This window comes from Pinus tabuliformis, chromosome 6 (genome assembly GCF_031772625.1).
Source record: "Pinus tabuliformis cultivar Carrire ecotype Pingquan chromosome 6, CPIR1, whole genome shotgun sequence".
NCBI classification, from domain to species: domain Eukaryota; kingdom Viridiplantae; phylum Streptophyta; class Pinopsida; order Pinales; family Pinaceae; genus Pinus; species Pinus tabuliformis.
The window spans coordinates 1,549,987,180-1,550,012,924 of record NC_142292.1 but is presented as its reverse complement, the minus strand read 5'-3'; the positions used below and the strand labels follow the sequence as shown (position 1 = coordinate 1,550,012,924).

The 25,745-nt window shown below is 37.9% G+C and overlaps 1 protein-coding gene across 1 annotated transcript; it reads left to right on the top strand.

Annotated features, from left to right (window-relative positions):
* The first annotated feature begins 7,582 nt into the window (after positions 1-7,582).
* LOC149264641 (transcription factor MYB1-like) lies at positions 7,583-9,361 on the top strand. Its single transcript, XM_089390154.1, has 3 exons — positions 7,583-7,981; positions 8,076-8,205; positions 8,410-9,361. The coding sequence occupies exons 1-3, from the start codon at positions 7,849-7,851 to the stop codon at positions 9,032-9,034; spliced, it is 888 nt and encodes a 295-aa protein (XP_089246280.1). The 5' UTR covers positions 7,583-7,848; the 3' UTR covers positions 9,035-9,361.
* The last annotated feature ends 16,384 nt before the right edge of the window (positions 9,362-25,745 follow it).

Sequence of the window (25,745 nt, the reverse complement as noted above, 5' to 3'; positions counted from 1 at the left end):
TTCCTTTGCAGACCTATCTGAGACCTGTGCGAGCCACAACCAAGAAAGAGAATAGAAGTATGTCTCATCATGATATCCAAATGATGCAAAGGTCACTTGTATTTATAACCTTCCACAGGTGTCCACTTTGTTTTAGGTTCGACCTTGTCAAATATTCACATGTGAGATTTTTTTCATAAGTACAATTTTCCTTATCTGGTTTGAGTGGTCTTTTGGTCCTCTTGAAAAGAGAAATTCAATGCAATCATTATGTCCATCAAATGAGTTGTCTAATGTGAAATTGGACTATAATTACATTACCAAATTAAAACTTGTATTACCAAATTTTAATTAAAAAAATCATAAACTCATAGTTAAATTTCATAATTATATTATTGTAGAGTTATATTATTATGAAATTGTCATCTAAATACTATGCAAGAATTTTAAAATTCTAATATAATAATCATGTTAAAATTAAATTATATAATTAATTTATTATTATTAATAATTTATGAATATGTAATTAATTTTTTATTATTTAATTGAAAATTAAACGAAATAATACTTTATAACATAAATAACAATATTAATATAAAAACCCTTAAATTCGAGAGTCATAAAAAAAAATAATGCCTCGGGTGGAAGGCGATCCAGAACAACAGTAGGATGTAAACATTTCATTTTCTTAAATTTATTGTCACTTTTAATAAGTAAATTTAAAAAATCAGTAGGATGTAAACATTTTATTTTTTTAATTTATTGTTATTTTTAATTAGTAAATTTAAAAATTTTGTTTTTTGTGATGTAGTTTTTTTTGCTTATTAATTTTTTTATAGATTTAAGATTATTCTAATTTTAATAAATTATTTAATGATAAGTTTCACGTTTTCATTTATAATATTAATTTATATAAATAAATTTTATTTAGCAAAATGATCCATTATTTTTAATAAATTTATAACATTTATTTATAATTTCTTTTTTCCTTTCATTAATATTAAACCATAATTTCTTATATATATTTACATATATTGTTAATCAAACAAATGTATATCTTAATACATTCTTCTTATTGCAAAAACTTTTTTAACTTTTTTTAATTATAATTGTGAAACCTTAAACCATACTTATAATTTATAATGTAGTTATACTAGTTAATACATTAACAACATTTTAGATTAAAAAAACCAAAATCCTTTCAATGGGAAGAAAAGAACTTAAACGAGTTAGTCCGGGACTATATTTTAAATTAACTGAACTCTGTCTTAACGCAACGCAAATCCATTACTATCCATGTGGCAGGGATGAATGATAAAAATAGAATCTGTCCACAAATCGAAAATCCACGTGTCTCTCGGAACAAATTTACGTGCCGTGGCAGATTAAATTTGAAAGATATGTAGTATCGTTTGTGGGGAGACGTCTGCTGCAATGAAATGTCCTTGAACGGTGACAAATCTAAATGATCCACCGCAGAGAACGTTAGCTGTGCATACACTGTTGGGTATTTTTATATGGGAAAATACCAAAACCAAACAAATTTAATACCACAGAGCCAATGCTCTGTTTTCTTTGTTCCAGGATCTTTGCACAGGGAAGCTTTAAATCAAATATACTCATAACAGCCCATTACACAGCCATAAAAATATTTCTATTGATTAAAATATAAAGCCTGAAATAACATTCATCCTCTTTGCTGAGAGGGATTCACCAAAATTACTTTCACCCATCAAAACTCTGTTTTCACCTGAGAAATTACTGTGCTGGGTTTACTGCAGTAAAACCCATTTTTACATTTGCTGGTGTAAAACTATTTTTACACATACTGCTGTAAAAATATTTTACACATACAGTAATCTTTACATTACATTCACAATCTCATAAAATACCTGAGCGCTCTTTTCATTTGCATTTCAATGCAAATCCAACCTATAAAAAAAAACTTACTCAAAACACATGCGCTCCACTTCGTTTCTTTTCTTCATACACTACTGTGCAAAACCACACATGGTTTTTGCTACACCTCTGTTTTTACAATACAACACAAAAACATTACAATCTGTTCCTTGTAATTTCTTCGCACTACTGTGCATACATTTCTGGTTCTCATTCGCTGCTGCGAACACACTCCTATTTTTCATTGCCTCCCGTGTGCCATACAAAAACAATAGTCAACACAATAAAAAACAAAAATGAGCACATTTCACGTGACTCATTCACATATCAAAAAAAACTTAATACGAAAACACATACGTATTAAATCCTACAACTAACACTTATATGAAAAACTTCACATGCCGTATGTAAACAAATATAAAAAGAAACGTATGGGACGTATGCCCATCACCATATTAAAAGAGCCACACCTAAATCTGCATATCAACATTAAATCTCATGTCCTTTCTTCCACGGCGGTCAACCCATAAGACAAACACTCCACGCAATGCATTGAATTGGCGCAGGCGGGCAGCAGCTTCCGAGATCGACGGCAGAGGACGAAGAGGACAATCGGACGGCGGAGGTTGATATCGGAAGGCATACAACTGCTGAGGTTTACCTCCCGAGAACGTGACGTTGCGTTACGTCAGTGGTAAACCACGTGTCAGCTCTATATGTTCTCGGGTTCGATCGCCGATTTATTCCTTTCGCCTGAAATCAACCCGAGAGAATCCGGTGCCGTTTTCTGGTCAATCCACGCCGGAAAACTCACGATCACTGCGCTGCCATTGCTGTCACGGTCCGCCTGTAACCTGTAACCTGCTGCAGTTGGAATTAACATTCCAACACTCCCCTTTAATTTCAACTGCTGGGCATTCAATCTTACCCAAACACTTCCTCACATAGAGGGATTCACCAACTGCTGTTACAAAGACATCTTCCTCACATAGAGGGATTCACCAACTGCTTCTGATGCAGTTCCACAAACAATCAAAGTTGTCTTCCTCTTAATAGAGGGATTAACCTGAAACTGTGCTTAAGAGCACCTTCCTCATGACAGAGGGATTCACCATAACAATGTGCTGAAGAGCACCTTCCTCTTGACAGAGGGATTTACCAAACAATGCTAAAAAGCATCTTCCTCTCAACAGAGGGATTCACCAAATGACTGCTTCAAATGCAGTTCCAAAACAAACAATCATTGCACTGCTGTGTGTGCAAACTCATTACATTGTTCTTTTATGCTGCTGCATATTCTCTGCTGCACTGTTGTGCCATCTTCTTTGCTACGTCTACCCCACACTGCTGTGTCTACACTTGCTGTTGTGTTGCTGCACTTCACTTACATTTCTTTGCAAACTCTGCATTGCTGTGCATTCTTCAAAGACCAAATACTCTGTCTTTCTTGGAACAATTACGCTGTCCCAATTTACAAATTTACACTGCTGTGTGTAAACATTTCTTGCACTCACTGCTGTTGCATATATTGCATATCAATTCAATGAACAACAAATTCATTACATTTACCTTTACTGCTGTAAGGAAAATTTCTTTTGCAATTGCTGCTATTCAAAACTTCTTGCTGCTACATTTTTCATATTCACTGTTGTCCATACCCATAACCATAGACTGTCATCCCTGGGTTTTATTTGCTGCTGCGTTGCGTCTGCAATTTGCACTGTGGCTGCTTTTTGTTTTATCATACTGTTGTGTGCCCATACTCTTGGCACTTCATTCTTCACAAAAAAAATACAGGCTGCTGCCTTTGCTTATGCACCCTTGCTTCACACAATCTTAGTCTTCATTTTTTTTACACAATGCACTACTGTGCAATTCCTTTGGCTTTCTGCTGCCACACACATTCTTATACATCCAGTGTGCATTAAAAATCTGTTGTCCCTGTTTTTCTTTATGCATTTCTTTGCATGCTGCATTGCATATGAAGAAAAACATTACATTTTTCACTGCTGTGTATTATACTCTCTGCTGTGAGTATGTTCTCTCATATTACATAGAAGGAAACTACCTTCCATTGCTATGCATTTCAATGCATGTGCTCCATAAAAAAATTCAAGCTGCTGTTTTATGTTCTGTCTTCCCACTGCTGTGAGGGTCTCCATGCTTTGCATTTTTCTCTTATCTCGCTGCTGCTCTTTACATTTCAGCGCTGCCATCTTTTCTTCTTTATGCATTTCTGTGCATATTGCATACACACAAAGCAAAAACATTGCTGATTTCATCACTGCTGCATATTACCTTTTAGAGGGATTAACAAAGATTTCATTTGCAACTGCTGCGCTGCAATACATCCTCCAACAACAAATGACTGTTAATACAGTTCAGCAAACAAAAAATTACAAGCTCCCCTTTAATGTATGCTTGTCTTCTTTTGGCAGACTCTTTTCAAAACAAACTTAGATCAGCTGCGTTGCTTAAGGGACTTTCACACTGTATTTCTTTTCTTCTCCATACTTGTGTAACTTTCTTCTTTTGTGTGGGTCTAGCTTGCATAGGAGCCCATCTTAAGTTACAGTCACGTGCCATATGCCCAATGTTATGACACTTGAAACATTCAACTTTATTCATGAATGAGAATTCATGATTTCTTCTTGTGAAATTATTTCTTGGAGATTGTCGGGGACCACAACATCTCTCTCCATGAAATGCTCTACAGTCTTTTGCCATATGACCAAAGTTTGAACAAGCATAACAATAACCATAAAATGAACTTTGGTACCTGGAAGATGGAGGTTTCCTTGATGTACTTCTGAAGCCTTGCTGCCTTGAGATCCTTTGATGATCACCATTGCCTCTTGCCTTCTTGACATCAGCTACATTTCTTCTTGGAGCTGATTTTCTGCTTGGAGCGGGATTTCTTCTATTGCTGCCTTCATTTTTCTCCTTGCCTTTGCTGGAACTAGGAGCATCATACCTTCTTTCTGGCTTCTTCACATCTCCTTTGCTTAAAGCATCCTCATCCTTGTTTGAGGGTTCGCCTACATACCCAAGTCCTGATTTATCAAATGGAGATCTGTGATAGCTGAGCATGTCATCCAGAGCTTGAGAGCTCTTCATGATCTTGTTCATCCCTTCAACCTTCTTCCTGAGGAGGACAATCTCTTCTTCTAACTTTTCACATTCATTATTTTTCTTTGCTAGTTGTCCCTCAATTTCTTCCTTGCTACGAGTAGCTTCAGCTGCTACTACTTTGAAGGAGATAATCTCTGTCTTCATTTTGGAGATTTCTTCATCTTTTGCTTGACTGCTCTTCATTTTCTTTTCAGCTTCTTGTGTCTGCTTCCTAGCTTCTTGTAGTTCGGACTTAAGGGAGGAGACCTCTACCTTGTACTGTCCAATCTCTTCCACAAGCTTATTCACTTTCTTGTGTCTTTGTTCAAGTTGACTTGTCAAGGCATCTGTCTGCTTCTTTGCTTCATTCAGCTGATTTGTCATGGATATGACTTCTTCATGATGTTTCCTCTTGCATTGGTCAAGCTCCTTCTTAAGCTTGGCAAGCTCTTCATCCCTTTCTCTTACTTGAAGCTTGATAAGTTCAAGCTTTTCATTTTCAGCTTCTATGATGGGTTCTTCTTGACTCATTGTCATGGTCAGTGCTCCCTTTGCATGAAGGTCATGCAGTCTATCCCATATCTCATTTGCTGATGAATATTTTCCTAGAGTCTTCTTCACAGAATCAGGGAGTCCATCCAAGATTAGTTTTGCTGCTTGTGCATCATACTCCATGGATTCTTTATCCATCTTGCTGTCATCAATCACTGACTCCCAGACTTCAATCCCCTCAGACATTAGGAAAGCCCTCATCATTATTTCCCATACATCAAAGTTTCCATCAAACTTTGGAACCTCAAATACAATGCTTTCAAACAGATTGCCTTCTAATTTAGTAGAGGAGGGAGACACATTTTTGGCAGGCTTGGAGGATTTCTTCTTTGACCTTGCCATTCTTATCTAGGCTTCAAATACTTGACTGTGTTTTTTAAATCACTGACTGTTTCTTCAATAATAACTCAAAAACTTGAGAAATACCTGAATCCCTTTGGCTGAAACTTCACACTGCTGGAGAAGCTTTCTGTGCTGCAACCACACCTTCCTTCAGCTTCTTTGAGTCTTCAAAGAGCCTGAACCTGGCTCTGATACCACTGTTGGGTATTTTTACATGGGAAAATACCAAAACCAAACAAACTTAATACCACAGAGCCAATGCTCTGTTTTCTTTGTTCCAGGATCTTTGCACAGGGAAGCTTTAAATCAAATATACTCATAACAGCCCATTACACAGCCATAAAAATATTTCTATTGATTAAAATATAAAGCCTGAAATAACATTCATCCTCTTTGCTGAGAGGGATTCACCAAAATTACTTTCACCCATCAAAACTCTGTTTTCACCTGAGAAATTACTGTGCTGGGTTTACTGCAGTAAAACCCATTTTTACATTTGCTGGTGTAAAACTATTTTTACACATACTGCTGTAAAAATATTTTACACATACAGTAATCTTTACATTACATTCACAATCTCATAAAATACCTGAGCGCTCTTTTCATTTGCATTTCAATGCAAATCCAACCTATAAAAAAAAACTTACTCAAAACACATGCGCTCCACTTCGTTTCTTTTCTTCATACACTACTGTGCAAAACCACACATGGTTTTTGCTACACCTCTGTTTTTACAATACCACACAAAAACATTACAATCTGTTCCTTGTAATTTCTTCGCACTACTGTGGATACATTTCTGGTTCTCATTCGCTGCTGCGAACACACTCCTATTTTTCATTGCCTCCCGTGTGCCATACAAAAACAATGGTCAACACAATAAAAAACAAAAATGAGCACATTTCACGTGACTCATTCACATATCAAAAAAAACTTAATACGAAAACACATACGTATTAAATCCTACAACTAACACTTATATGAAAAACTTCACATGCCGTATGTAAACAAATATAAAAAGAAACGTATGGGACGTATGCCCATCACCATATTAAAAGAGCCACACCTAAATCTGCATATCAATATTAAATCTCATGTCCTTTCTTCCACGGCGGTCAACCCATAAGACAAACACTCCACGCAATGCATTGAATTGGCGCAGGCGGGCAGCAGCTTCCGAGATCGACGGCAGAGGACGAAGAGGACAATCGGACGGCGGAGGTTGATATCGGAAGGCATACAACTGCTGAGGTTTACCTCCCGAGAACGTGACGTTGCGTTACGTCAGTGGTAAACCACGTGTCAGCTCTATATGTTCTCGGGTTCGATCGCCGGTTTATTCCTTTCGCCTGAAATCAACCCGAGAGAATCCGGTGCCGTTTTCTGGTCAATCCACGCCGGAAAACTCACGATCACTGCGCTGCCATTGCTGTCACGGTCCGCCTGTAACCTGTAACCTGCTGCAGTTGGAATTAACATTCCAACATACACTTATACAGTACAATATCAATGGCAACTCATTATTGCGAGGACCAGAGGTATCCTTATCACCGGTGACACGCGGGTCAATCATATTTGCAATGTTATATTCAAACTAAATGACTCCCGACATAGTAGCAGTGTATGCTTTGAATTGAACTGCTGGTTTTCACGAATCTCTCCACAAACAGAAACGACACAGCACAGAAGTTTTTCATACCTACAGGTTACAAAGCATTAGATTTTGTAACAACCAGTCTAGACGATTACAGGAAAACCTGCTCTTTTTGGATGGAATAAACTATGGTCATTTTCGGTCGGTAAAGAATTACTGCAGTAATCTTTTGAGCAGGAGGAAGCTAATTGCTGATTCTATATATAACCGTCGGCCCTCCGAGGAGATCAGCGCTGTGTCTGTTTGTTCATGACAAAGTAGATCATCAAAGTGTCGAGCTAGTCATTGCAGATTACACAGGAAAATCTGAGATGGGTAGATCTCCTTGTTGCTCAAAACAAGGGCTCAACCGGGGCGCCTGGACCCAAAAGGAGGACACGATTCTCTCCGAATACATTCGAATTCATGGTGATGGCAAATGGAGACACCTCCCTGAAAAAGCAGGTAAATCTCAATAAACCTTTCATACTTGTATCTCAATGCAGATTTAAATATGTATTGCTAAGTGAAATTAAGCTTGCAGAATTTTGTTTTGCAGGTCTTAAGCGGTGTGGAAAGAGCTGCAGATTACGTTGGATAAACTATCTTTGTCCCGATATTAAACGAGGAAACATTTCTCCCGATGAGGAGGATATCATTGTTCGGCTGCATCGCCTTCTTGGCAATCGGTATGTAGATAATTACTGAACTCAATTCATTCATGTGTTACAATTCATGGATTGCACTCGTAGGGGTGTCGATATTTAGAATTATTGGCATGGTTAGAAGCTTACGGTATATATATATATTCCTTGATTCCGCATGACAGGCACTCCAACTTTAGAATTATTGTTACATTAGGCGGTAATTAAATTCTATATGTATGCGTGCAGATGGTCACTAATTGCAGGACGACTGCCTGGGCGAACCGACAACGAAATCAAGAACTACTGGAACTGTCACCTTTGCAAGAAGCTGCTGTCCATCAACGAAACCCAACCTAAATCGGGTAAACATAATCTCAACAGAAGGTCAGATAATCCTGCTTCGCCACAAAATTATGTGTACAGAGCCATCCCCGTCAAAGCAACAACGGCGGTGAGACAGTGTGAATTTGAAAACCCGAACAGCAGCAAGGGTTCTAGCTGCAGTGAAATTCATAGTACAGATCCTGCCCTCAAATTGTCTAATATTAAAGAAACAAAGAATTCCTCCCAGCCATCTTACGACCTACTTGTGAACAATGACTCGAAGCGCATGAGCTTCGATGTGGCAGATGTTAATCTGGTCGAAATAGAAGGTACAGATTTACCGGACCTGAAATTACCCCATTCCCATCATTTTGAAGGACGTGCATCTACATTAGATGGGAGTGTATTTGATTTGCCAGAAATATGTTGTTCTCAATCCGACTTTTTAACCGATTTGGGAGTAGACGACTTCTACAGTGGACCTGCTACATTTGGTGGCACAGAGACGAATGAGATTGAATATGTGTGTTTTCAACAAACCAATTAACAGTCTTACGTTCGCCGGTGAGCAGGGAATGGAAAGATTCTAGAGATTTTAGTCATTTACGCGGTAGCATTATGTTATGAATTAGCATTTCCAGAGAAATTAATTTCCGTTTTTGTCAATCTTTTCAAGAAATCTTAAATAGCCAAGAGGACATATAATGATATTTCAAATTGAGGTCACATGAAAATCAAACCACTGAAAACAAGGAAGTTATCGCGTACTATTTAACGTTGCAAGTCCACCACTAAATTGTGGAGGAAAGGTAACGTTGCATGTCCACCACTAAATTGATGATTTGGTAGATAAATTTTTAGTCTATTATATTTATTGATTTATGTTCACTTGGTTTTATGCAGGGTCGTTATGAGAAATTATTGTTATTTTTTTTACCTAAATTAAATTTTATGTAACATGATAATTGTTTTTTGATAATTATTTAAGTTTTACTTTTTTTAATAAAACCAAAAACAGGTATATTTTTCATATAAAATATATTATAATACGTTATAATAGAGAAATTAAATTTTAATATATTTTACAAATAATTATGAAAGCACAATTATAAAAAATTAATATAATGTAATATTAATTTTAAAAATTGAAATAAAAAATATAGAGTATTAACATTTTTAAAAATTAAATTAAATTAGATCTATTTTAAATCTAAATTTATTAATTATTAAAAGGACTAAATTATATTTGTTTCAAAGTATAATTTATTAATAAAAAATGTCTTTTTACGTGACATTTTTCCTAATCAATTTTGTCAAAAAAAACTCGTAAAGATTTTTAACTTTAAGCTATTTATTTATTTTTTCTGATCAATTTTGTAAAAAAAAATTGGTAAAGATTTTTAACATTAAGCTATTTCATTAATGGAACAAACAACTCAAAACCCTTTGATACAACTATTTCATAGATTTGACAACCACCCGTTTAACCCCTATCAACTATTTCATAAATTGCTCAACAACCACACATTCTACATCTACCTCATACCGACCCATGGCTCTAGAAAATCCCTCATAGGAATTGAACATGTAGGGATGGTGAAAAACACTTTGATTTCCACCATTGGCTCTAACACCTTTGGGCTTAAAAGGTGAGGACATGGGGGTGATGGCTTAGAAAATGAGGCCGGGGTGAGATTTAATCCACTTATGATTGCTTGAGTCACAAACCCATTTAATATGGCCTCCATAGATTCAACCACTACCTCAAGGAGCCCTAGAATGCCCTTATAGAGATTGAACAATGTTGGATCATCTTAAAATCTATATTATTATTATTGAAATCTATATTTTGAAAAAATTATTTTGAAATTTTACTAATAAATAAAAATTAAAAAATATTTTTATTTGCTATAATTATGATTAGTAAATTTTTTAAAATATTAAAATATTTAAAAATTAAATTTAGTTACGAAAACAATAACTTATTTGTTAAGTATTATATAAATCATACAATTGAAGATTCAAGTCCTATTGAATCAAACCCAGAAAGGAAGAAAATAAATTCAACTTAATTACAAACATGATATTTAAAATAAAAAATTTTGTCTTTGAACAAAATAAAGCAAAACACTAACAATTCATATATTACAATAAAAATTAAAATATCAGTATGATCATGCATGTAATTTAATAATATCATCTTTTTATTAAATAAAATTCTAATACTGAAAACATTATGCTTAACATTTATAATAAAGTAGGAAAAAGAACATAGTACAAGTGGTAAAGGAAAACTTCTTCTGGACCAAGTTAGCATTTCTAATAATTTTTTTAATTAATATAGAAGCTCAGACTTATGATTTGGGTTAAGTCTGGTAGTGATCACATAACCTGAAAAGAATCTTACTCTATTGTCCTATAAAGCTACTCTCGATGTGAAGCGATCTCATGGGAGGGGTAGTGTTCAAGACTGACCTCAAGGTTGGGTGAAGATTTATTTTCCAAATATAAGAATTCAGATAAGTGTCACTAATAACCCTATACTTATTTTCATATTTATGAATCATATAATATTGGCATGATAGTGTTTCAATGGAAAAGACATAATATTTGATTGTTAAAAAAATGGTTCATGTAGAATGGTAGTCTTGTCAAAGCCTTCATGTTATGTTTAAAAAAAAGAACTAAATGAGTTTTGTTGTAGATTATGAAGATTACCAACAAGAAAACTCACTTGAACACCTTATGTAGAAAGAGACCTTAGGAAGGCGGTTAGACTTTGGTTGTTTTTTGCAAAGAAACAACTTGAAAATAGTCCCATTTCCAACAGGATTTAATCAAGGAGGAAATGGGGCTATAAATAATCTAAGAAAACCAAATATTTGAAACCTATAAAGTAAGAAAAAAGAAGATAAATTTATGAAAGGCTATGGGGGAGGAAAGTGGTAGTTCTTCAGGTCCAACCAGTGGTCGGCAACCCATAAAAATAATCCCTAAGTCGTCCCAGATAAAATAAAGCCATTGTAAAGACAAGGGAAAGAGGAACAAGGAAGCACAACAAGAAAATTTAATTCAAGACTAAATTTATGCATGCAACTTTCAGTAAAAGAGAAGGATTAATTACAATCATAGAACTGAGTTTCAATGCACCCTGTGATGAGTCCAAGAGAAATCAATGTGTTGTGATATAGAAAAATGAAGTATAGCAATGAAATAATTATAAGAAGAACATACAACTATTCAAAAGAGAAGACTATGAACTATGAACATAACAAATATATAATTATGATACCAGTCGTATATATATGTTTGTTATAAATTTTAATAAGAAAATGTAACATAAGAGTTTAAGGATGATAAGAGCTGTCTACAGTGACCCGCAATACTTCTAAAAAATATTAAACAGTGAACAATCTTTACAATTGAGTATATGTCTAGGAGCTTATGCTCTTAATAAAAATCCGTTCAAATTTATACAACATCATTCAAAGTTGAGGGTTGAAAAAATTTTGTGTCACACCTAGTATGACCCATAACTTAGGAATAGATAACAATGAATAACTCCATTAATTCCACCTTGTTGGGTTTTTTCTAAAATTTGGAGAGACCTTAAGATTCTTTTACATCTAGAGAACATAATAAAAGGAATCACACCTGATACAATAAGAAGAGCATCAATCAATATTTAAATAGCCAAAGCAAGCTAGAATAAACCATCATAAGCCTAGCAATAGCATACATGTGCAACATAAAAAGGAAATGGGCAAGTTACAATTGTCAACTCTGTAATTAGTAGGAAATTGTTGAAGTCGCATATGGATAGTAAAATCAAATGAAAAACAATGAAATTAACTTGAAAAACAAAACTTACATAGAAGAAGCCCTATTGGAAATGATGAGTTTGCACACAAAAAGAAAAACCCCATCACGAAACTAGTTATGGAAGAATTAAACAACAAGGACATTAAATGTGAAGTAAGCATACCTTTGCAGAGACAATGAGTCTTGTGTAAACCCTCAGCCCCAAACCACATGGAAGGGAACAACGCCTCTGGAATGGAGACTATGTAATCCGAGAAACTGAAATAACTTAACAATAAACTAGAAAAATCACATCCCCAAGGAAAACAAATAAAACCCTTGGAGAAAAGGGTGTTATATGTCTTACTAGAAGATTCCGACATACCCCATTATGCTATAAGGGTGTCAAATCGAAGAACAATGGCGATGGAATTGACTGAAACAAACTTCTGAACATGTAAACCCTAGCTGGTAGTAGAGAGCAAGAATCTGAATGGAAAGACAAGAAAATGAGACCCGACGATGAGAGATGGGTGGGTTAGTTTCTCCCTAACCCCCTCATTTAATCCACAGTGTCCATTCATTGCAACTCTGGAGGACCATTTATTCGAGGGAAAATCTCGAACTGGGACTACCAAATGGATGGACCAAGTTCTACATCTAGAGAAGTCCAAATTAATCGTGATCGCCATGTCAAGGTCCTTAAACACATATTAGGGGTTTGAATTTACTATGTTCAAAACCCATCGAAGTATTAAATAAAGGCTCACAAATGATATACATTATGTTTCATATATATTAATCTTGTAAGGTGTTAAGTGCATGTATAACACATCTAATGGTACAAAAAAAAATTCCATCTTATGATATGTGTATTTACTTAATGTATGGCTTTTAAATTCTTCCATATTTTATAGATTTGACACTTAATAATAAAAATTCAAAATTTTTCATAGATGGATGTGACAAGTTGTATTAGAGCCAAGTTTTAGCATTGTGCCCTCTTTGGCTGATATGAAAATAACATAATTTATTTGTGTTAATAGTGAGTGAAAGAAGGAAATCATGAGGAGAGTTGGGTATAAACCACTAGTAAGGACACTCGTTGGAGCTCGCCCCAACCCAAATATAGTTGTTAACCTAGAAATGTGTATCCAACAAGGGGAAGAATACTGAAACACTAATACAACATTGTTTGAGATATACAACATTTAAAAACTGAAATGGAAATATTGAGAGAAGATAATGAAATACTAATGCAAGAACAAGAGAGGATTACGAAGAGCCTTTCTGACATACAAAACCATGGAAACCTTGTTTCGAGCCCTGACTAGGGAAACAGAGATGGGACACATAGACAAGGAGATGAAAATCTCGAATCTTAAGGAGATCAAGAAAATAGTGAAAAGGAATCTGACAATGCTTCTTGGCATAAAGGCCCTAAAAGGCAAAAAATGGAATTGCAGGGTGAATTTAACAAAATTAAGCCTCTGATGTTTGATGGTGAGCAGGAAGAGGCCACAGAACAATTTGAAGGCTCGTTTTGCAATCTACCAACTACAAGGTAAAGCTACATTATGTTGGAAAGAGGTGAAAACAATACGGAAGATTGATGAAAATGAAGTAGCTTAGGAATATTTTCGAAGAAAATTTAAATATAAATATCTGATCGAACACTTTTATGACGAAACCAAAAAATAATTTCATGATCTTAGGTTGAGTCAACTTACAATGGATGAGTTTATAATGAAATTTACCTCACTATTGAGATATGTTCTGTATATACGTGAAGAAAATTTGAAGGTTCGGTGATTTATCAATAACTTACCTTCATTCATGAAGGAACGGTTAGAATTTGACAACCCCAAAACCATGGACAAAGTTATTAGAAAATTCAGGTTATGCTATCAACAAATGAAATAGAAAGGGGACAGTAGTAAAAAGTGAATGGAGAAAAAAGGAAAAAAGCACGCACAGAATGCCAAGGGGTTTAAATCTTCAAATTTTAAGCGTCCATACAAAAACTCATAGAACAAGCACTCAAGAAAGGTCCAAAAAAAACCAAGTCACACAGTGAATTAAAGGCTACTGAGGAGCTTGATAAATATAAACTTGAAACGATAGATAGACCTCGATTGCAGTGTTGGGGATGCGAAGGGATACATTATGTCAAAAAATTCCCCTATGGAAAGGAGGAAAACCAATAGCTCAGATTCAAGAAGTGCCTATAGTAGGAGATGTGGCAATAAGTCTACGTAGAATTAATGTTCTTCTGGAGGACCATCACGTGGAATATCAACCAACCGTAATAGAATTTGAAGGTAAAATGTTTAACCATGGTGTGTCTATTTTAATGGATCTGGGGCTAGTCCAAGTTATGGCAGCCCCAAGATAGTGGATAAATGTCATTTACAATCAATCAAATTTAAGAACTCATGGCTAGTACAACTAGTCACAGGAGCGATAATAAAGGTGATACCTAAAATAGATATTTGTTCAACGATGTTGGAAAATCAACTAATAACTAGAAATTTAAATGTTTTACCCTTAGGGTCATATTATAACAATGTAAACTTTGAAACGAGAACTGATACTGTTACCCGTTTCGTAGAGATAGCAAAAAAATGACCCGATTTTCAAAAGTGGTGATGCAGAACACACATGTTTTTTTTAGAACATGGTTTTTGGAACTTTAATTTTTTTTCATGTGCATTAAGTTTTAGAATGGTAGTGATTTTCATGCTGATTTTAAGAAGTGAGTATTCTGCATCACACGCTTTTTTTAAAAGACCTATTTTTTGACTTTAAATTTTCCAGTGTGTGAAATGTAAAAAATTATTTTCTAAATTTGATAGTTTTTGAAGTGGTAATTTTATTCATATTTTCTTGTTCTCTATCTTAATTTTCTTTTTTTTAGTGGGGTTTTTATTGTTTTGCGTTTTTAAATTAGAAAGTCGATAGTTTGAATTTTAGATAATCTACATATTTATACATCCTTAATTAATTTTTCAATCCACATGAAATAATTGTTTCTAAAAAACAACATTTTTTAACAATGGACATAAAAATAACCATTTTTAACATAAATATAACAAAAAAACTAAACGTTTTGATAATTTTTTGCTAGAATTAACATGTCAAAATCACAATTTTTATACAAAAATATTAATTAAAAATGGTCAAATAATAGTTTTTTTTTATGAATTTCATGTCAAAAAAATAATAATAACAACTTTTTTTTCAAAAAATAATAATTAACTTAAAAATCAATGCGAAAATCACAAATTACAAATATTGAACACATAACAACTTTAATTCATTGATTATTCTTTTCATGAAATGTCAGAGTCAAAACATTGCAAAGCTTGATTTCCAGGTATAACTTAAATTTAATCAACAATGTCACGTAATCCAAACTCTTCGTCCTCTAGAGTTTCATCATTGTCATCTTCCACAATATTTTCTGCTTTCTTTTGCGCAATTTCCTCTTCTAATGGGTCTTTGATGTCTGCAAATCTCCCAATATATGTCTTTCCAAACATTCCATGTAATGGTGGTTGGGGTTCCTTTGCCTTTTTTGCCACATGTGATTCACTAAAGTCCCCTTTCTTCAACCCAATTTCTTGCATTGCATCTGGAAGAAATTGAAGAGCATTAATTCTTTCCTGAATGAAATTGCGTTGTAATGGATCTTTCTCAATTGCAATGCAATTTCTTCCTTTTTGAAGGCAACATGCTAGTGTTGTACCTAATTATCAAGCACAAAAAAATAATGAAGTAAATTAGTACAATGACATATTAATTAAAAAAAAAGAACATATTGAAATTCAATTCCATGTGGCAAAACCTACCTGAGCCAGAAAATAAATCCAGAACCCAATCTCCTTCATTTGAACATATGTCTATAAGATAGTTAATCAATCATTGTGGTTTCTGATAAATGTTAACTATCTCTCCTTTCGTTTCGTTGTCTTCATATGTTAGTTTTCTCACAACAGTATCATAAGTCAGTATTTGGCTATGACTCTTTCTGTCCACCCGATTAAAAATCATAGACATATGGCTATCATCTTTTGCCCAACTATCAATATGAATGAACTCACGGTCATTTATAAATTGTTGATCTTCATTGTTAAGAAGATTTGACTTTTGCCTATAACATAAAATAGTAAAAGTTCAATTAACTTGTACATAAATGAATTTTTCAACATTAATCAAATATACCTTTAAACATCTTACTATGTAAGCTGCATCCTTGAATTTGTTTTCCCCTTGAAGCTTGACAATACCATTGCCAATTGTGTGTCTGAATGAAATGTCACAAATCTCCATAATGGTGATGACGTCACTTCCATAAATCCCACCACCACTTTATTAAAAGCTTGATAAGTATAAGGGTCACTATCATAGTAAATGTTTGTAATATTGAAACCATGGGGAATATCTGCAATAAACAGGGCATAATCCCTTTTTGGTACGAGTTTAGCAATGTCTTCACAGTCGCCTTGTATTACTTGATATTGAATAGTGTCTAGCCCATTCCAAATGAAATGATTAAGAGTTGGATCAAGTTCAACATTCTTAATACGTTGCTTTCTCAGTCTTTCAATCTTTATTTTTTCAATAAAAGTCTTGAAACTGTCTGGTGCTCCATTATCTTCTTTCCTCATCTTTTACCAAATAAACAAATGTATGTGTAAGTTTTAAATTAAAAATAGTACACAGATGATTAAAACTGAATGTATAAATCAAGTTACCTTTTTAAATGCAAGATAAAAAGCTTTTAATGTTGATGTAGAACTTGAATCTGGATAGTTGCATACAACATCATCCCAACTATCTTCATTCAACAATTTAACCATTTGTTCCTGAATTTTCATGTAAACTTTGTGACTGCATAGATAAAGCAAGAAAAAGTTAATATAATGATATGTATAACAAATACTACCAATAACAACATGTTTTATTTAAAAGATAACTATAATCCTGGAAATAAGTAAAAATAATTCAGCAAACTTACTTTTGAAATTCTTCAGACATTTCTTCCAATGATAATTCCCCTGACCTCACACGACATAATATTGCTTTGACAATTTTTTCATCTTTCACTCCTTGCATCACCCTCCAAGGCGTGATGGTCATATCGTCTGGAAGTTGCTTCAGTTCAGGAGCTGATTTATTGTTGCTACATATCAATGGCTTAGACTTTTTGACCCTCTGGTTTTTAATGCCAATGTCTTCCCACATGCTAAAAATGTCATCAATCAAATTCCAAATATCTCTAGTTCTAAATGCCAATTGGAAAATGTTATCAACACCTCTGAATAAATCGCTATATCTGTTGTCTTTTCCACCTTTTGAATTGGTTTTCTCTTCAATTTGATAGCCTATTTCCATACAACATTCCTTTTGGAAATCTGCAGTAATATTTATCTTATCCCCACCACATTTTTCTAGGAATTCACTATGAATAAATCTAACCTTTTGAATCAAAGTCATAGACATCCTATATTCATTATCTGAATTATGATCCCATGCCACTAACTTTGCTTCTGTTTCATTTAAACCAGCATAAATGATACATTTCATTGTTTCAAAATGTGGGTTATTAGGATATTCCTCCATCAATTGTCTTTGAGCTTCAACAGAATGGTTCCCCCCAAGCACATAATAATTGTATTCAAAACATTTTGACTTATCAAATGCTTCTTTGTTGGGAACTTGAAGTGGTTCAACAAGAAGCACATAACTAACCACATGAGCATATGGATTGTACCTCATCAATGTCTTCAATTTGTGAACATGCAGATGATGTGGCTTTCTGACTTAATATTGGCATTTTCCTTCACTTGCCTTATAGGTTTGTCTGACATTTAATTGAAATGTATGACCACCATCAATTAAGTTCCTCTTTGTCAAATTCTGTCGAATGGCATTTTGTTTTGTTTTGATTATGCCATCATCTAAATCAGCTCCTGGTGTAATGATTTCTTTGCTTTCTTTTGAAGTTTCACTAGGTTCTTGACTGCTGGTAATGACTACTTCAAGATCTTCAACTCTACTTTTTTTCGTCATAACATTCTCAAGAGATCTATTCTTGGGCATTGTTACTTTTGTTCTTTTACGACCTTCTTCACTTCCAATGTCATCTTCAGTAATGGCAACATATGCTTCATTGTCAATTTCAACTTCATCGTCCTCAAAAGTAACTTGTTTACCCTTGCTAGATTTATCCACCAGAGGCCTTTTTTTCTGATTCTTTGGATGTAGTTTTGTAGCATCATCAATTACTACATTTTCCATGTTTTCCATATCTTCTTTTGACACTGACTAAAAATGGCTGACAAATTTCATGATATCATGCTCTATGAAATGAATGCCTCCCAACCTAATTGAACAGCTTTCAACAAAATTCTGCCAAACAAAATATCATATGTTAATATAAACAAAGTTAAAAAAATATAGCGAGACACTTTCAAAACGCAAAATAAAAATACAAATAACAATACTTACGATGTTTTGTGTCATCTCATTTACGATTTGTTTACACAACTTTGTAGATACCTCTCTCGTGTCATATAATGAATATGATAGTCAGTATTTAATCCTTTCATGTGACTTGGGAGCTTTTGTAAGTACGTAAACAACTTCAGTGTTTGGTATCAAACACATATCTATGACTCTTCCCATCACCTCCAAATTTTCATTATTATGGGGTATATCAATGTATAGATATATATTCACAGTTGTGCTCTCTCTTTCTTTCACATACCAGACTCTTGATGGAAATTTCACCTCTTTTGAACTTTTCCAATCTGAGATTAGCTTCTTATCACCTGAAGCACTTGAAATATTTGTAGGCATGAGCTCAGGTGGAGTTCGTTCACCAATGTTTTTTGAAGATACACCTTTAAGACTCTTTGGTCCAGAAAGATTCATAGAAATTTTCCTTGATGCCATTTTCCTAAAAAAAACACAAGTTAATAAATAAAAAAACATATTAACTTAAATTAATAACAAAAATATACAATAAATTTTTTATTTGTATAATCAGAACTGCCCAGCCACCTCTAACGAGCAGGTGGGTCAATGGGCGAGTGCGAGGTCAGGTGAGGGATAATGAGGCTAAGTAGACATTTAGGCAAGTATGGGCGAGCCCCTACCCACGCGCCCCCCACAACCCCCTAAGCTTTCCCCCCTCCCCGGCCCCCCCTCCCCTTCCCTCACCCTACCCCCTACCATCCCCCCACACTCCCGCACCCCATGCCCCCCCGCCCCCATCCCCCAAAACCCCCTCCCCACCCATCCCCCGCCCCTCATCCCCCAAAACCCCTACACCCCCCAACACCTCCCCGCGGCCGCCCCTCCCCACTTTGCCCACCGCTCCCCACACCGCGCGCCCCACCCAACCTCCCGCCCACCCCTACCCCCATGCCCTACCCCATCCCCCCCCATCCCCGCGCCCTACACCCCCCCCCATTTGCCCCTACCCCTACCCCACCCCCACCCCCCCCAATCCCCCTACCCTTACCCCCCCCCCCCCCCCCCGCCCGACCCGCGCCCTACCCTTACCCCCCCACCCCATCCCCCTACCCCCCCCATTCCCCCCCCCCGCCCCCTACCCTTACCCCCCCACCCCATCCCCCTACCCCCCATTCCCCCCTCGCCCCCTCCCCACCCCGCACACCATCCGTCCCCTACCCGGTCCACCCCTCCCCCTCCCACACCCCTCCGCCCACCGCTCCCCCTCCCCCGCCCCCTCCCGGCCCCTCTGCCCACCCCTCCCCCTCCCCCGGCCCCTCCGCCCACCCTGCCCACCGCTCCCCCTCCCCCGGCCCCTCCACCCCCCCCCCCGCCCCCTCCCCGCCCACCACTCCCCCTCTGCCCACCCCGCCCCCTCCCCGGCCCCCTCCGCCCGCGCAGTGCCACCCCCGGGCTGCCCCACCCCTCCCGACCAGCGGCGGGTTGATTCCTGGAATCGACCCGCCGCCGATCGGGCAGGGCGGGGCGGCCCGGGGGTGGCGCTGCCGCGGGAATCGACCCGCCGCCGGTCGGGCGGGGCGGGGCGGCCCGGGGGTGGCGCTGCCGCGGGAATCGACCCGCCGCCGGTCGGGCGGGGCGGGGCGACCCGGGGGTGGCGCTGCTGCGCGCGACCCGCCACCGGTCGGGCGGGGCGGGGCGGCCCGGGGGTGGCACTGCGCGGGCGGAGGGAGCAGGGGAGGGGGCAGGGTGGGCGGAGGGGGAGTGGTGGGCGGGGTGGGTGGAGGGGCCGGGGAGGGGGTGGGGGAGGGGGAGCGGTGGGCGGGGTGGGCGGAGGGGCCAGGGAAGGGGCGGGGGAGGGGGAGGGGTGGGCGGGGTAGGGGGAGGGGCCGGGGGAGGGGGAGGGGTGGGCGGGGTGGGGGGAGGGGCCGGGGATGGGGCGGGGGAGGGGGAGCGGTGGGCAGAGGGGCCGAGGGAGGGGGAGGGGTGGGCGGAGGGGTCGGGGGAGGGGGAGGGGTGGGAGCGGTGGGCGGAGGGGGCGGGGGAGGGGGAGTGGTGGGAGGGGTGGGCGGAGGGGCCGGGGAGGGGGCGGGGTGGGAGGGGTGGGCAGAGGGGCGGGGAGGGGGCGGGGGAGGGGGAGGTGTGGGAGGGGTGGGCGGAGGGGGCCGGGGAGGGGTGGGGGAGGGGGATGGGTGGGCGGGGTGGGCCGGGTAGGGGGCGGAGGGTGTGCGGGGTGGGGAGGGGGCGGGGGGGGAATGGGGGGGGTAGGGGGATGGGGTGGCGGGGTAAGGGTAGGGGGCGGGGGGGAATGGGGGGGGGTAGGGGGATGGGGGGGGGGGGGATTGGGGCGTAGGGGGATGGGGTGGGGGGTAAGGGTAGGGCGCGGGTAGGGGGGGGGATGGGGTGGGGGGGAATGGGGCGATAGGGGATGGGGTGGGGCGGTAAGGGTAGGCTGCGGGTATGGTGGGGGGGAGGGGTAAGGGTGGGGGGGGGGGGGGGTGGGAGGGCGCGGGTAGGGTGTAGGGGGGGGGATAGGGAGGGTAAGGGTAGGGTGGGGGGTAAGGGTAGGGGTTAGGGTGTAGGGGGGGGTAGGGGTAGGGGCAGAAGGGGGGGGGGGTAGGGAGCGGGTGGGGGGGGGGGGGGCAGAAGGTGGTGGAGGGAGAGGGGGCATGGGGAAGGAGTTAGGGGGTGGGGCCCATGGAGCCGGAATTAAGGAAGGGGGGGAGGAGTTGAGATTGGAGGGGAATGGGAGTTAGGGGGTGGGCTTATGGGGAGGAGAGTTGTGGAGTAGGGAAGGAAGAGTTGGGGAAAGGGTGCATGGGTGGGTGAGTTGGGGGTGGCAAGGGCTGGCGCATGGGTAGGGTAGAAGGGGGAAGAGGGCATGGGTGAATGTGAAAGATCGGTAATGGGTTGGGGGAAGGGGACACGACGACGGCCTACCGATGGTTATTGGGTGATTGAGTTTGATTGGGCCCACCATGCTCACGATTGACATAATTGTTATTTTGGCTTGGAAAAATTATTAATTTAAAAAAAAAAAAATCTTCTTCGTTAAATTAATTTAATATGAAAATTTTGAAAAAAAATTGAACTTACCTTTCAATTGCGATAATTCTTCGTTGAATATGTTATTGATAGCAATATAGCTGCTCCACAAATTCACAAGTCTTTCAACGAACTTCAGAAAACCTGGATGTGAGGTAAGTAATAGTGATAACGAAATTTAATATACAAGTGAAATTACGAAGATGTTTTTCTGTACGATTAATGTGGGATAATTTGTTTTAAATTATTACAGAGCGAATATTGTAGAGTTATTTTACAATGGATTGAATGTGGGATTAATTTGTTTTAGAATATATTATAAAAATTTAAAAAAAAAATTAGTTGTTTAGTAAATATTATATACTTTAACTATTAGAATAATTAATATAGAAGTTGTAGTTTACAATTTGAATTTCAGTGATTGATTTCATAAAAAAATTTAGTTTATGTTTTTCAATGAATTGTAGAATAAAATAATAAAGGTAAATAAATCTAACAAACTTTTGGAGGGAAATATTTTCGCGCAAATTTTTGGAGGGAAATATTTTGGAGGGAATATTTCATTCTTTAAGCTATATAATATTCTTAGGAGACTCCGTTTGTATCATTCAACATCTTCTATTTGAAAGGGATGGATTGTTCTGATGGTGAAGTTTCGATTTATACACCATCAACATCTTCATCGCGTAACAACTCTATTCATATTGATGAATATAGCGGGAATTCTTCCACTATGAATAGAAAGTCAATTCTTCCACTTAGTCCCGATTCTAAAGACTACGAGAGCAGCACTGATGAAAGAGGGGATGGAGAATTTCAAATTAATAAAGAGTCACAGATTCCACTTAGTCCAAATTCTAAGGACTATGAAAGCAGCGGTGATGAAGAGCATGATGGTGAAGTTCAAAAGAATGGAGTGTCACGATGTCCACTTAGTCCTAATTCTGAGGACTATGAGAGTAGCAATTTTGAAGAGTGTGATGGTGAAGTTCAAAACAATGGAGGGTCACGGTGTCCACTCAGTCCTAATTCTGAGGATTATGAGAGCAGCAGTTTTGACGTGCATGATGGTGAATTTCAAAATAATGGAGTGTCATAGTGTCCACTTAGTCCTAATTCTAAGGACTATGAGAGCAGTAGTGATGAAAAGTGTGATAATGAATTTCAAGAAAATGGAGTGTCAAAGTGTCCACTTAGTCCTAATTCTAAGGACTATGAGAGCAGCAGTGATGATGAGTGCGATAATGAATTTCAAAAGAATGGAGTGTCAAAGGGTCCAGTTAGTCCTAATTCTAAGGACTATGAGAGCAGTGGTGATGAAGCGCGGGATGATGATTTTCAAAAGATTGGAGTATCACAATTTCCTCTTAGTCCTGATTCTAAGGACTATGAGAGCAGCAGTGATGAAGCGCGGGATGATGATTTTCAAAAGATTGGAGTATCACAATGTCCTCTTAGTCCTGATTCTAAGGACTATGAGAGCAGCAGTGATGAAGCGCGGGATGATGATTTTCAAAAGATTGGAGTATCACAATGTCCTCTTAGTCCTGATTCTATGGACTATGAGAGCAGCAGTGATGAAGCGCGGGATGATGATTTTCAAAAGATTGGAGTATCACAATGTTCTCTTAGTCCTGATTCTAAGGACTATGAGAGCAGCAGTGATGAAGAACAGGATGATGCAGTTAGTCCTAATTCTAATCAGTATAAAGGTAGCAGTGACAAAGGATAGGATGTAGCATCTTCAATAAGTAAACAGCCACATTTTCAACGTAGTCTTAATTCTATGGACTATGAGAGTAGCACTGACAATGTACATGAGGAAGAATATCCATTAAACATCGAGTCAGATTTTCCATTTAGTCTGAATTCTAAGGACTATGACAGTAGCACTGAAGAAGGGGAATATGAAGGGTATCCTCTCAGTCAAAATTTGAAAATCAGAGCTGATCATAGTGTGGATAACATTCCTCTTAATGATGATGAAAATCCTTATAAAAATGATGATCCAATGATGGAGATGTTGCCAAGAAATATTGTATCGAGGAGTAGGAGCAGACCTTTTCGTATTAATGCAAACTATTCTAGTTATACAAGGGGTAGAGCAGAATATCTGACGAGAAGAAGTTCTATCAGCGCTCTCATTTCAAGTGAATGTTGCCAAAAAAATTGCTTGAAACGTATGGATTTCACATTTGCATTAGAAAGCAGGAAGAGATATTTGTCATTGAATAAAAGCATGCAAAACTCATATTTAGTTGGCTGCATGCAATCTACATTGTCAGGTTATGATTATCATATTAGGAATTTATTATTGTGTAGAAAAGCTTTCAAAATGTTTCATTCAATTGGGAATTTTCGTCTCTCGATAATTCAAGAAAATTTGGAAAAGGATCCCACATTTTATTCAGAAGTACGTTATAAAAGACAGTTTGGGCCATTATCAAATACTGCAATGTCATGGATGAAAGATTTCTTTTCAAAGCATGGAGAGTGTATGCCAAATAGAGAGACAATACATATTCCAGATAATTTTTCAAGACGAGAAATCTACAACTTATACAAAGAATATGCAGAAAGTGTTGAGGGACAGGGCCAATTTATTACATATCAATATTTTGTGAAGATATGGAAGAAAGAATTCAATAATGTTTGTATTCCTAAGAAGACAAGGATGGGGATTTGCAGTACATGTGCTTCTCTTAAATAAAAAAGGGACAAATGTGAAGGCTCAGAAAGAGGTAAGTGTTCATAACTTTTACTTTCAAAATTGTATAGTCATCAACTATGAAAACATATTTCTTAATGAATTTCTTTTATGTTGTGTAGATTTAATTGTCAAAGAACTTCAGGAGCATCACGAACAACAAACAAATGGAAGGAAGAAGTTGTACAAGCATCGAAAGAAGTGTTATGATAATCCAAATAAATATTTGGGTTTGATAGTTGATGGTATGGACCAGAAGAAAACACTTTTACCACATTTTGTTCGCACACCCAAAAATCTACAAGAGGAAAATTTTATTCAGTTTCACTTGGTCGGTTGTATGGTCTTCAATGGGAAAATGTTGCCAAGGGTGTACTTCACAACTCCAAATATTCATAATGATGCAAATCTGACCATAACCATAATTCATGATGTGATTTCTCATTGGTCTGGTAATGTTCCTGAAGTTTTGTATCTACAATTGGACAACACTTGCCATGAAAACAAAAATCAGGTTGTTTTTGGGTATCTGAACATGCTTGTTGAATTGAGAATTTTCCAAAAGGTAAAGGTTGGTTTCCTTCTTGTTGGGCACACTCATGACCATATTGATCAGATGTTCAGTCGTTTTTCAGTCACATTGAGGAGGAAGGAAGTTGGGAGCTTGCCATCACTAATTGAATGTATTAAGAAATCATACATGCCAGAGCCTGCTTTTGAAGTGTTGGAAGAAACTGTTGACATGCGAAGGTTTATTCTAGGATCATATGGTGAGGGGAAATGCATTGAACAACTTAATGATATTAGCTTCCAACATCAATTTCGTATAAAAAAAATTGATGGGAAAACACTAATATGGGGCAAGAAGTTTTCAACTACTACAGAATGGGCACCGTCATCAGGTTTGCAATTTTTGAAGTTCATTCCAGATCGTCCAATATTTGCATCAAAAATATTGTTATTACAATCAGTTGGTGAAGTTCAGAATGCACGCTGACAGAATATACATATAAATTATTCTGATTGCCTAGAAGAAATTAAAAAATGTATTAGATATACATATGAGTACTTTGACATTGCTGATTCAGTTTGGTGGGAGTCATTTTTCAATAATCAAAGTGATATCATTTCAACAACAACCAATGAAGATATACCTTTGAAAAATCCATTTATTTGGCCACAAAATGTGTCGAATGAACAAGAGGAAGTAAACATTGTTGAACAG

What these genes read in the sequence shown, in the direction of transcription:
- LOC149264641 (XM_089390154.1), top strand. Translation starts at nt 7,849, where the DNA reads ATGGGTAGATCTCCTTGTTGCTCAAAACAAGGGCTCAACCGGGGCGCC. An exon ending in ACACCTCCCTGAAAAAGCAG is followed by an intron (nt 7,982 to 8,075) that starts GTAAATCTCAAT and finishes TTTGTTTTGCAG; the next exon opens with GTCTTAAGCGGTGTGGAAAG. An exon ending in CATCGCCTTCTTGGCAATCG is followed by an intron (nt 8,206 to 8,409) that starts GTATGTAGATAA and finishes GTATGCGTGCAG; the next exon opens with ATGGTCACTAATTGCAGGAC.